The sequence below is a fragment of the Teleopsis dalmanni genome, chromosome 2, assembly GCF_002237135.1.
Source record: "Teleopsis dalmanni isolate 2A chromosome 2, ASM223713v2, whole genome shotgun sequence".
Classification (NCBI taxonomy): Eukaryota; Metazoa; Arthropoda; class Insecta; order Diptera; family Diopsidae; genus Teleopsis; species Teleopsis dalmanni.
In genome coordinates this window covers 105,060,211-105,074,415 of record NC_051847.1, presented here as the reverse complement: position 1 = coordinate 105,074,415, position 14,205 = coordinate 105,060,211, and the positions used below count along the sequence as shown (strand labels likewise).

General features: G+C 37.4%; 1 protein-coding gene across 1 annotated transcript; it reads left to right on the top strand.

The window, feature by feature from the left end:
* Window positions 1-9,452: 9,452 nt before the first annotated feature.
* On the top strand, window positions 9,453-10,834 carry LOC119684930. Its single transcript, XM_038099071.1, has 2 exons — window positions 9,453-10,642; window positions 10,732-10,834. The coding sequence occupies exon 1, from the start codon at window positions 9,891-9,893 to the stop codon at window positions 10,497-10,499; it is 609 nt and encodes a 202-aa protein (XP_037954999.1). The 5' UTR covers window positions 9,453-9,890; the 3' UTR covers window positions 10,500-10,642; window positions 10,732-10,834.
* Window positions 10,835-14,205: the final 3,371 nt, after the last annotated feature.

Genomic DNA, 14,205 nt, shown 5'->3' with positions numbered 1-14,205 from the left:
TGCAAAGGAATCTATTGAACATACCCTAAATGAAAGCTCTTCATGGCATTTTGACAGTTTGAAAAAGCTGCTTTGACATATTTACAAAAAAAGATAAACAAATGTTTGGTGGTTGCATTTTCTTTAAAACGATGCACCAATTTTTGGAACTTCTACTTTCCAAAAATAAATAAATCGAATCTAGAAACAAGTTTTCAGTTTATATTGTAAGGTTTGAAGGTATATTTAACCTTCCTGTAACATTTTTTTTGGCACAGAAATGAAATGAAATGAGAAAAAATGAAATACAACGAATGTAAACACTTTCAAATGACTCATCCAAAATGAGCCATTTTCGGCCAATGTAAACGCCGTATAAATTTCGACATTGACACATTGTCAAAGAAATTCAGCTGCTGCTGACGCCAGAATCAGGAGTTTTCCTTTCGCGGTTGAACAAAACAAGAGAAGAGACCGCTTCTTCCAAGTGCACGCACTTTTATACCGTCAACGATCAACTGTGCCAGCTGTAAGTACGTTAAAGTTCAACAACCGTTGATCAAAGCTCGTGAACTGATCCCTTTGCAATGCACCAGCGAAAGTTCAGCTTTAGGGCAAATTCTATTTTTTTTCTCATGTGGAAGCTGGAACTTGTTCTTTCTTATGGTTTGGCCTAGTTCCACAACTTTGCACCAAAGCTTTCTTAGTTTGACAGTTCTTTATTAGAATTTTGTTTTGTACTCGTAATGTTTTTTTAACAATGTTCGAATTGTAATGTTCGATGTAATCGTAATGTTCGAATTTTCCTCTACAGATTATTACCACATCATCGGCGTATCCCTCGTTTTGAAACAGTTTTATTAATAGTTCATCCACTATCATACTCCACATTAGGGGTGATAGTACTCCACCTTGAGGACACCCTCGTGAAGTGTTTGCAAAAATATTGCCATTACTGGTCGGAATTTCTACTCTCCTAGTGCGAAGCATGTTGCTCATCCACCGTGAAAGTGTGCCATTGATTCCTCTTCTACAAAGAGTTTAGTTTATGACCTCATGTGAAGTGTTATCAAAGACTCTTTCAATATCTAAGAAAGCGCAGATTGCTATTTCTTTTTATCTATGCTGTCCTGAATCGTGCTGCTTAGTTGATATAGGGCCGTTTCTGTCGAATGATCTGTCCTATATACGTGTTGGTAGCTGTATAGTGGAGTTACTTTCAGTGTAGTGCTCCTGATATAGTTATCCACGACTTTTTCTAATACTTTAAGTAGGAAGGATGTAAGGCAAATTGGTCTGAAAGATTTCGGGTGAGTAGGATCCCTCTTACCCCCCTTCGGAATGAAGGCCACTTTCGCGCTCCTCCACATAGTCGATATATAGCCCAATGCAATACTGGCTCTAGCTATTCTAGTTATCAGGCCTAGTAGCTGTTCAATTCCTTTTTGGAGTAATGCCGGAAAGGCACCATCAATACCTAGAGATTTTAGTGGCTTGATTGAATTAATCGCCCACCTGATTCTAGGCATTGTGGTTATATTTTTAGTAATCTTTCAATCTTCCTTCTTTATTGTCCTAGGGGGTTCAGTGTGTCCTGATTCTGTCCCTAGAGTTGGAGAGGATCCTGGGAAGTGCACGTCCAGAAGTAATCGTATTTGTTCTTCTTCACCTTCGGTGAAACTTCTATCTTCTCGTGGAAGTAAGGCTACTGCTTTTTGCCAGCACTTTATAGAGTCTTGATACCTCCGTTGTGCTTTCCATGCTTTCTCAGAATTTTCGGAAGCTTCTACCTTTTGAGGCCCTAATTTCCATATTATACAGAGTAAGATATTGCCTATATTCTAACTAATCTCCTGTTCGCTTTGAGTAATTAAATAGTCCTCTGACAGAGTTTCTTAAGTTTTTTAGACACATCCTTGGTGAAATTAATCGAACTTAATGGACAGCTATTCTTAATGCATTTAATATGGAATTATTAAGGTTTTCTAGGTTATATTCTAATTGAATTGCATTCTGAATGATTTCATCGAGCCGTAATTGGTCAAGATTTCCTCTCCGATTTTCCGTATAGGTTACCCAATTAGTTTTTCTTGGCTTCCTTAGGGTTTTTTTGTTAATTAGTGAGCATTCAATGTCGAACCTTAGGATTCTATGATCAGTTTTTATAAATAAAAATAAATTATATTTTTTATTTAAATAATATTAATATAAACGGAGTCAATTTCTTAGAAAAAAATTGTACGTGGCTTAGCATGAAGTACTCGACTTCACTGAATGAATGATGAATTAATACTGCCGTTGTTGTTAGTAAACAATGGCAGTTTGTTAAAACATTGTCAGCTTTTGCAAAGGGTCTATCATCGATTGGACTGATGACACAAAACAGGCATTTCAACGCTGTAAAGAGAATTATGCTCAGTGACATTATTAACACATCGAAAAGTTGATGCACCATTTGCGCTTTCTGTCGACACATCCGGCATTTTATAACAAAAAACTGATAACTGATATCCACTTGGTTTTTAATTATAAAAAAGCATAAGCGTAAAGCGGAAGACATTTTCGTCACATTTTAGAAGGTTGAGAGTTCTATATACTTACAGATTATAAACCATTGCAGTTTGCTTATCATCAAAAACCTGAAAAAGCATCTCTACAACAAGCAACACCAATTTGATTTTCTGAGTCAATTTACCGTCGATATACATTTTTTATCGAAAAAGAAAATAAGGTCACAGCTGCCATGTCACGTGTAGGTGCTAAACACTGAAACCAAATAATTGATTTTGAAAAACTTGTTTTAATTCAGATGGTAAATACTGAGTATCTGAAACTTTTTAATATTCCTAACTCGGTGGCAGAAATTTTGTGTGATATAAGTACAGGCAAAGGCATTACCATCGAATCCTTTCGAAAAATCACTTTCAACTCTTTGCACAATATCTCATATGCTGATACAAAAAATAATACAAAGCTGGTAGCAGAAAAATTTGACTGGCCGAATATGAGAAAAACCTGACAATAATGGACTCAATTGTCAGCGATTAAAAATGTATCGCAACAAATCGTTTACTTCTTTGTATGCATATCCCAATTAGAATTTTATACGCAGTTATCGGTTTTGCCTAACCTGCATCAATCGTTATACTCATTGGGTCAAGCCATATCCATTAGGAAATATCATCGCTGAAAGTGTAGCATTCACGTTTTACACTCACTTAAGTCATCATTCTTCCGTGACCTCAACAAAAATCTTGATGTAAAAAATTTGTGCACAACTTATGTCATCCTACAGGGATTGCGTTGATAAAGCGTTCTGGGATGAACGCTCGAACCAATAATCAAGTGTTATAGCCCGGATAAATGGGTTATTTGACTTAAAATAACTATTATTTTTAAAAATAAAATACAAGTGACATGTCAAGCATTGTATTCTTAAAATCTGAAAAATAAAACGATTTTCTGTGTGCTGTGTTGTTTTTGTAATTTCACATTTAGTTTGCTTAGTTTGTTGTTTTTGCATACAAAACAATATGAAAAGAAAAGGCACCAAATCTTTCATAGATTTTGTATAAGATTACAAAAACATTTTGAAGGGTTTTTTTTCAGTTTTTAAAAACAGTTATAGTTATAGTTATTTTTGTTTAATTTGTGCGTTTTAAAATAAAAAGTAAAGTGTATAAATGATACACATAATAATAAATATTTTTGAAAAATATAATATTTATTTATTTTTTTATTTATTATAATTAATTACAAAATACAAAATCTTATAGCAAAGACAGGAAAATCAAGCGCTAGCTGCGAGAGCCTTCAGCTCGGATGTTATAAATTAAATGTAATTGACTAGATTACTGGCTTTAATATAATTATATATCAAAAGTATATTTTTAACAGTAATTGTTTTTAATAGGCTAATAGGAAAGACGTTTTGAGAGATATTACTACGAACAGAATCAAAAGAAGAGCAATTGTTAAGTATATGACCTATGAATATGTGCTTAACTTTTAACTTAAAATGTAATAATATTGCATCATCGGCATAGACAAAAAGATATCGGAGCGAGTTGAATTAATCCTAACACAAAATTTGCAATTAGTCAAAAGGACTTTAACAAAATTAAGATCCTATGACCAATTTTCCAACTTTTTTCAAAATTAGAAGCTAAGATAGTTACATGAATTTTACTAGAAAGAACAGAAGACGCAGAGTGCTGGAAATGTAGACGGACATCAGTTGTGCTTTGATTTTTCCAAAAGGCGACTTAATTAGGACTAATCAGGTTTTTTTTTTAGTTAAATACCACAAAATTCTTCTAGCAATGATTTTTTCTAGTATTTTACCCATGCTTGGCAGAAGTGAAATTGGGAGGGATTTTTCCCTTTACTTTGCACATGACGCTACTACCATAAATTCAGCTATTTTATCTATTTCGATTTTCTTGGCCGCGGCAGATAATAATATAAGATTATAATTGTGGCAACACCAACCTAAAATACATGTTGTTAGAACATGTGAATGGCACGGAACACTTGCAGAAAAATAATGCTGAAAAAAGACACTTGTGTGCGAGTGTGAATGAATGCTGATTCATTAGGTTTCGCGGGTATAACAACAGGTCAGCAAGTGGAACTAAAAATAGCAAAAATATTTTGTTTTGTAAAAGTATAAACTTTAAAAAATAATCATGCTAAAACAAAAAACTTTTATTAGTTATAAATTGTTGAGAAATTTAGAGAAATTGGAGCAGGTTGTTTAAAAAAATTTACAATATCTTTACTTAAAATAAAGAAATTGGAGCCAGTGTTTATGGAACTTATTATAGCCCAAATCTTCTTTGTTCTCGATGTTGATTTTTTTTGGATGTCAACTTTTCCAAACTTTTAGATTTCGCGGCATGTCTAATATAACATATATATATATATATATTTGTTATATATATATGTATTATATATATATATATTTGTTATATATGTATATATATATATGTTATATATATTTATATATTTGTATATATATATATATACTTATATATATATATATATATTTGTATATATATATATATATATTTGTATATATATATATATATATATATATATTTGTATATCGAGCGAGGCTAGGTTGGAGTGGTGCAGATTAATTTTCACTACCTCCAGCCTTTTCTCCGCTGGTTTGAGGCCTGTCGCCTGGCACCGAACCTTTAGAGAACCTAGCCCGAATTTGATAGTCCCCTCCTTTTTTAATATTAATAGCGACGGTTGATCCACAGCGATCAGTAAGTCACTACCTGTTCCGCTTTCACAGACAGCCATATTCACTATCTGCCATCCAGAAGTTTCTAGCGCCTGATTCTGCCGTCCGAGGAGTTTCAACGTGACGTCCTTGTCCGGAACCGAAGGTGGGACACACAAGGAAACAATCGGGCGTACAGGAAGCTGAGTGCGAGGAACTACTTCCCCAAAAGTAGAAGAGTCCTTCTACGTCTCTTCCTCGGACTGTGCCCTTTTTGTATTTGCCCGAAGAAGAGGAGGTTATCCTTGAAGAGGATCCTGTGAGTTTGGTCTTTGGTAGCCACTTAAGGCTGCTATTGACCACGCTCGCTGGATCCACTTTATCTGCAGTTGAAGCGATATCCCTAACGGACTTTGCTTCCACTTTGGATTACCCTTCTTCCGTTGATGAATGAGCTGTAGCGTTGTCCCTCTCGAACTTTGCTACAGCCTTTTCATGCTTCCTTATTAGATCCTTCTCCCTCTTCGTGAAGGAGAAGGAGTCCCTCGCCCTCATTTTTCTTAGATAGTAGACCGATCGCTTGTAGCCATTTCTGGCCTTCTGCACCTTTGTCACTACCTTCCGCGGCTCCATCCCCGGCATTGAAGCCTTAAATGAGGAGAATTAAGGAGGATCAAGTAAAAGTTTCTTAACGTCTGGACTAATGTCATCAACGTTGCTAACCTGTGATAACGAGTCATCGTCGGTTGCTGTGTCCATGCGTAAGTTCAGAAATTGAGATCCGATTTGATCTCCCTCACCTTCTCCAGTCAAGACTTCTTGCCTACCCAAAGTTGGCTTGGAGGCCGCGCCCTGCTCATTGTTACTTGTAGAAGTTGGATTTGGAATTGAAATTTGATTTGGATTTGAGATTTGAGATTTTCATGCTTAGAGTCCTTTTGGGGTTCCAATGTATGCAACAGCAAGGGTAACATTATTGAAGATGTCATTTTAGTCATAACCTTGTTATTTTAAATAATGGATCTGCCACACATTTTTCAACTCACAACAGTTTCTGTCACATTGTAAGATATGTGTTCAGCCGCACTCATCTAATTGTTCTTAGAACAGACTTTAAAATTTTCACGTCAGTGATCACTTTCCTGTTGTAATTAACTTACTATCAAATCTCCGATTTAATAAATCTAAGCCAAGGGTGATATTCAAAACCAAAACTAAAATTATTAGATCTGCAGCAAATATTGCGATCCCACAAACAAATCCATCATTTATTAAAGCCACAATATTATGGTGGAATCCCAATTAAAAACAACTTAGAGGCAAAAATCAATTTTGGCAAAATTTTAAAAAATAATGTTATATATATTTATATATATATATATATATAATACATATATATATAACAAATATATATATATATATATGTTATATTAGACATGCCGCGAAATCTAAAAGTTTGGAAAAGTTGACATCCAAAAAAAAATCAACATCGAGAACAAAGAAGATTTGGGCTATAATAAGTTCCATAAACACTGGCTCCAATTTCTTTATTTTAAGTAAAGATATTGTAAATTTTTTTAAACAACCTGCTCCAATTTCTCTAAATTTCTCAACAATTTATAACTAATAAAAGTTTTTTGTTTTAGCATGATTATTTTTTAAAGTTTATACTTTTACAAAACAAAATATTTTTGCTATTTTTAGTTCCACTTGCTGACCTGTTGTTATACCCGCGAAACCTAATGAATCAGCATTCATTCACACTCGCACACAAGTGTCTTTTTTCAGCATTATTTTTCTGCAAGTGTTCCGTGCCATTCACATGTTCTAACAACATGTATTTTAGGTTGGTGTTGCCACAATTATAATCTTATATTATTATCTGCCGCGGCCAAGAAAATCGAAATAGATAAAATAGCTGAATTTATGGTAGTAGCGTCATGTGCAAAGTAAAGGGAAAAATCCCTCCCAATTTCACTTCTGCCAAGCATGGGTAAAATACTAGAAAAAATCATTGCTAGAAGAATTTTGTGGTATTTAACTAAAAAAAAAACCTGATTAGTCCTAATTAAGTCGCCTTTTGGAAAAATCAAAGCACAACTGATGTCCGTCTACATTTCCAGCACTCTGCGTCTTCTGTTCTTTCTAGTAAAATTCATGTAACTATCTTAGCTTCTAATTTTGAAAAAAGTTGGAAAATTGGTCATAGGATCTTAATTTTGTTAAAGTCCTTTTGACTAATTGCAAATTTTGTGTTAGGATTAATTCAACTCGCTCCGATATCTTTTTGTCTATGCCGATGATGCAATATTATTACATTTTAAGTTAAAAGTTAAGCACATATTCATAGGTCATATACTTAACAATTGCTCTTCTTTTGATTCTGTTCGTAGTAATATCTCTCAAAACGTCTTTCCTATTAGCCTATTAAAAACAATTACTGTTAAAAATATACTTTTGATATATAATTATATTAAAGCCAGTAATCTAGTCAATTACATTTAATTTATAACATCCGAGCTGAAGGCTCTCGCAGCTAGCGCTTGATTTTCCTGTCTTTGCTATAAGATTTTGTATTTTGTAATTAATTATAATAAATAAAAAAATAAATAAATATTATATTTTTCAAAAATATTTATTATTATGTGTATCATTTATACACTTTACTTTTTATTTTAAAACGCACAAATTAAACAAAAATAACTATAACTATAACTGTTTTTAAAAACTGAAAAAAAAACCCTTCAAAATGTTTTTGTAATCTTATACAAAATCTATGAAAGATTTGGTGCCTTTTCTTTTCATATTGTTTTGTATGCAAAAACAACAAACTAAGCAAACTAAATGTGAAATTACAAAAACAACACAGCACACAGAAAATCGTTTTATTTTTCAGATTTTAAGAATACAATGCTTGACATGTCACTTGTATTTTATTTTTAAAAATAATAGTTATTTTAAGTCAAATAACCCATTTATCCGGGCTATAACACTTGATTATTGGTTCGAGCGTTCATCCCAGAACGCTTTATCAACGCAATCCCTGTAGGATGACATAACCTCTACGTGGTAGGCACCTTGTCGTGGTGTAGGGGCTTAGATACAACTTGAGCTATTCTGATCAATATTTCAGTCAGTGTTATCACTGATGTCACTGACTGGAATGTTGATTGAGATTAGAGCAAGAAGTGCAACCAAGATCTACCAGTAGGTTAAGGTAGAATGTGTTGTTTTGTAATCTATGTTTGTAGTGATAGTAATTAGTTATAAATTTGTAGTTAATTTGTTGTTTGTAGTTTGTAGTTTGTAACCTTGTAGTCCTTGTAGTAGTTAGTTTGTAGATAGGCTCTTTGTTTTTGCAAGCTGGCAAAGTCTGAATGGCTAAACAATACTCTAGCGTCTCAGGGAGTAGGTGGCGGTAAAGACCGTCCACTAAGTTCCAGCTTATCAGCCAGACTCGTAAGGGTAAGTGCGACAATCTCTCAGGCTGATGGGAAGCTCTTGATATGGTCATGTCTCTGCCAAGGGTGGACTGCTGATTGTCGGGCTGGGAAGAGAAAACTTCCCGGGTACGTATTTATAGTAATATTTGTTTTAATATGTGTAGCTTTCAAATTTGTACGATACCTATAAAAACCCCCAAATCTGAGGTAGACTGTTACGCCGAGGATGCTTGACTGGAGGGGTGCATCCAGTCTTTTAGTAATGAACTCAGGATACCGGGCACTCTCCTGTTTTAATTAATGCCTTCTCAAAGTATGGGGCTCTGCTTTGGGTGACTGTTCTTTCCCTTATATTAAACACTGTATATGGAAAATAAACTAAATATACCAATTAATAATATAATTACAGAGTCAGAGGAAGAAGCTCTACTCCGTTCGCCAACGAAGGTTGGAGGAAATCTTGAAAAGAGGCTTGAAGCATCTCTCAAGATTCAGGATCTGGATGATCTGAACCCATCTGCTCAGAGACCAATGGTATCAAGCGGTGGGAACACCTCTCCGGTGATTGACACCCAGAGTCCTATGGACACAGATGACCACGATGGCGGTGCGTCTAATGCTAATACCCAGAGCATGGTGAACTCAGGTGACGGCAACATAGAGACCAGGAAGAAAGCGGAATACTTCACCGGGGCTCAGAAAAGACGCATCAAGGCCATGATTAGGGATGGATTGGATTTGGAGACTGCGAAGCAGAAAGAGAGAGAGCGATACTCTCTCTACAAAACTTCCTTGGCAGCAGAAGGAGAAAGTGACAGACCCAGTACCAGCAAAAGGTGCAGATCTAATAACACATCTCCCGAAGAAACACAACGCCCGCAGCCCAAAAAGCCAAAAGCCACTCAACACACATCTAGCTCTACCGGAAACCAGCTAAAACCGACTCCATCTTACAGGGATGTAGCCAATGCTTGCAAAGTGGCTATCGCCCATGAGAAATATCCGGAGGTGAATCTCACTGGTGACCAAATGGAGTTGATAAATCGAAGCTCCTGGAAGAAATTGACAAACTTCCCAAGCACAATAGTGTCTACGGCTTCATCACCAGTGTTAACAGAGACGGATGGCTCTCATTAACATGCTGCAATGGTGAAACGAGGAACTGGCTGACCACCTGTGTCCCAAAACTCAAACCATTCCCGGATGCTATTCTCAAAGTGTTTCAGGGCGAAGAGATGCCCAAAACCTATGTGTGCATCACATTTATTCCCCCCTCTGCTGTGCTACCACCAGAAATTCTGATGTCCCGATTGGAAAAACAAAATGGTGGCATTTGCACATCATCGTGGAGAATTCTCAGGACTGAGAAAGATAAGAATGGTGGGGAAACCGTTACGATCTCAGTGGACGAAAAATCCAAAAATTGGATAGTCGGTCAGGCAGGGAAGCTGTATCTGAACTTCACACAAATTCACGTACGTGTGAAGGGAGAGCCAACTGGACCCAAGAAACTGACGACAAAAAGGCCATTTACGACAGAGAAACCCAGTGACGTCAAGCAACAGGTGCCTCCATCCAAAAGGCCGCTTTCAGGTGATAAACCCAGTACCTCAAAAGCACAGGCAGATAAGCCAAGTGAGACGGTTAAGGTCACACGGGACAGCACCCGAACTGAAGTCGGACCCAGCACCTCAAAACAGCAGGGTGGCACACCGGTATCTAGCATAAAGGACCAGAAGCAAGGGCCAAAGAAACCAGCTTCAAGATCCCCTCGACAGGAAGCACCCACTCATGGGACAAAATTGCCCAAGTGGATGCGGAACGGTAAAGGACGATACCAATAAAATGATGAGGTGCCTGCAGGTTAATCTTCAACACGCCAAAGCTGCTACGGCGGTGTTGACACAGCGACTTCTATCTGAAAAGATTGACCTAGCCTTTATCCAGGAGCCATATGTATATGAGAACCAGATAAAGGGAATAAAAGGTAAGCTACTGTACGATCATGCCAGCCATGGTCGACCTCGTGCTTGTATTGTGGTAAGAGATGACATTAATGCTTTCATTATTCCACAGCACACCAACAAGGACCAGGTAGCAGCTATAATTTCTGTGGACACCCCAGTAAGTAAGACAGAGCTCATTGTCTGCTCATCTTACCTACCTGGAGACTCCCAAAACCTGGACTTCCTATCACTGAAAGGACTAGTAGACTACAGTGTTAAAAGCAAGAGGCAACTCATCGTTGGAAGTGACGCTAATGCACACCACACGATCTGGGGCAGCACCGACATCAATAAAAGAGGTGAGTGTCTATTTGAATTTATAACTGGTAACAACCTATATATTTTGAATACGGGCAATAAGCCCACTTTTATAAACAGAATCAGGGAAGAGGTATTAGACATCACCCTAGCAACACAATTTATAAAACATTTTATCAAAAACTGGAATGTTTCAGCAGAAACATCCATGTCTGATCATCGTCAGATTAGATTTGATATTGATCTAAATATGAAGGTAAGAGAATCGTATAGGGTGCCTAGGGCCACAGAATGGGATCTTTATACTGACGAACTCAAGGCCAATCTAGGCAGTAATAAACATACGATAAAAAATATTCATGATTTAGAAATAGCTGATGCTGCCTTAAGCACAACTATTATAAATGCCTACCATGGGGCCTGTCCGGTGAAAAATAAGACCGGCAACAGAAGTGCACCATGGTGGAATAAAAAGTTAGCCAAGCTAAGAGTCGAATCCCGGAGACTCTTCAACAAGGCAAAAACCAACGGTGAATGGGACAATTATAAAAATGCCCTCACCGCCTACAATAAAGAAATTAGAAGGGCAAAAAGAGAATCATGGAGAGGCTTTTGCTCAGAGATTCAAAACTTAAGCAATAGCGCAAAAATCCACAGGGTTATCTCGAAAAGCCACACTAATCCCATTGGGCTTCTAAAACGACCTGATGGACTTTATACCAATGACTGCAAAGAGTCACTTATACTTCTAACAGAAGTACACTTTCCGGGATCTACAATTTACGACCAATCAATCTCCCAGCTTAGTTCCCTGGTGACCAAAAGGCCCAGAAACAATGACTGGAAGATTGCTCGTAAAATCTTCACTGAAGATAAAATTAAATGGGCGATCAACTCATTTTCTCCTTTCAAAGCACCTGGAGCAGACGGAATATTTCCAGCACTCCTACAAAAGGGACTAACTGACCTTATGCCCTACCTCATTTATATCTTTAGAGCTGGGCTGGCGATGGGAATCATTCCCACTAATTGGAAGGAAGCAATTGTCAAATACATACCTAAAGGAGGAGGTAAACCTAGCGAACTTCCTAAATCCCATAGGCCTATAAGTTTGACTACATTTCTTTTAAAAACTATGGAGAAGATAGTGGAAAGGCATATAAGGGAAGAGTATTTATCTATAAATCCACTCCACGCCAACCAATACGCCTACCAACAAAATAAATCCACCACACATGCATTACTCAGTCTTACTAATAAAATACAGGAGTCTGTAGATTGCAAAGAATATGCGGTGGGATGCTTTCTTGATATTGAGGGAGCGTTTGATAATACTGATCACTCACATATCGAAAGATGCCTCCATGACAGAGGAGTAGATGATACGACACGCACATGGATAAGCAATGTACTAAGAAATAGAATGGTTAAATCCACTCTCGGCAATGCCGAAATAAAAGCACATACTGTAAAAGGATGCCCACAAGGGGGTGTATTATCCCCACTCCTGTGGTCAATTGCAGTAGACGAGCTCTTGCATCGACTCAGTGCCAAACATTTCGAGGCATAAGGCTATGCTGACGATATAGTCATACTTGTCAGGGGTAAATATGAAGACATGATCTCATATCGACTCCAACAAGCCCTGAACATCGTTAGTAGATGGTGCAGTGAAGTAGGATTAAATGTAAATCCTAAGAAAACAAGTCTGGTAGTCTTCACAAAGAAAAGGAAGAGAGTACTTTCCAATTACCCATTCCTAAATGGAGAAGAGCTATCATCCGTTACCCAAGTAAAATACCTGGGAATGATTCTAGATGAGAAGTTGACGTGGAATTCTCATATAGACAATGTCATACGAAGAGCCAGAGAGGCATTATGGACCAGCAGAAACCTCATTGGTAAGCACTGGGGCCTTAATCCAAAACTCAGCCTTTGGATGTACACATCTATTGCCAGACCAATTGTAACTTATGGGTCAGCTATCTGGTACAAAAAAGCACAACAGAAGACTGTAATAGATAAACTTCGTAAGCTGCAGAGATTAGCCTGCATAATGACAAGTGGAGCGATGAGAACTACCCGACAGCAGCCCTAGAGGTTGCATTGGGGCTCCCCCCACTTCACCTACTAGTCAAAAAGGAAGCAATGACTTTTATGGCCAAGCTACAGTTGACTAGCAATCAATCAACAAGACTACTCGATAACTCCCTGTTAGGTAGGGAAATGCAAAGAGAGGAAGGACTAAATATCACCATATCTGACATTTGCTTACCTAAATCCAACTTTCACCAAAAGTTCCTAATACTAATACCAGACAGAAATGAATGGGAACGGAACATACCTTCATTCGCTGGAGACTACCATCTGTGGTACACGGATGGCTCCAAAACGATGGAAGGAGTGGGGGCGGGAGTATATGGAGTAAGACCTAAAGAGGAAATATTTGCGAGTATGAGTAAAGAAAACTCAGTTTTTCAGGCTGAAGTACACGCAATTGAATTATGTCTCAGGGTATATAAAGGTAAACCCGTCACTGGAAAAAACATATATATCTTTTCTGACAGTAAATCGGCACTCCTGGCACTACGCTCACCTCGAGTAACCTCAAAAATAGTGTGGGAATGCCTTCTACTTCTCAAAGACCTTGCTGAAAAGAACAGAGTCTACTTAATATGGATTCCAGGGCACAGCGGTTTTGAGGGAAACGAAAAAGCAGATGAACTACCGAGAAAAGGGGCAGCCTCATACTATATTGGGCCACAACCATTCTGCGGTCCTTCGTGGAGCTTTTTCAAACTTAAAACTAATGAATGGTTGGAAAGAGCAGCTCAGAATGATTGGGATAATACAATTACCTGCAGACAAGCAAAAGAATCCATGCCGTTTCGATCAAAATCCAGTACTAGGGAGCTACTTATGCTGAACAGAAGTGGCATCCGACTTGTCACAGGTTTTCTAACTGGACACTGCGGAGTTAAAAAACATTTATTGAATCTAGGTATTACTGGAGACGATAGCTGTAGACTTTGTTACGAAGAAGAGGAAACAGCAGAACACATATTGTGTCACTGTGATAGTCTTGCAAGACTCAGACTTCGCTACTTATCCATTGCCTATTTGCTTATAACGGAATTAGGCAACATCCCTCCAAAGGACATACTGGCATTCTTAACTGCTACTCGTCTATGGAACTGAAGTGGGTATGTCACAATAATCCTCGAGGATGCAGTGACGCGGAGACTAATTCCCAACCCTTCTTTTGAGAACAAAAAAAAAAAAAAAA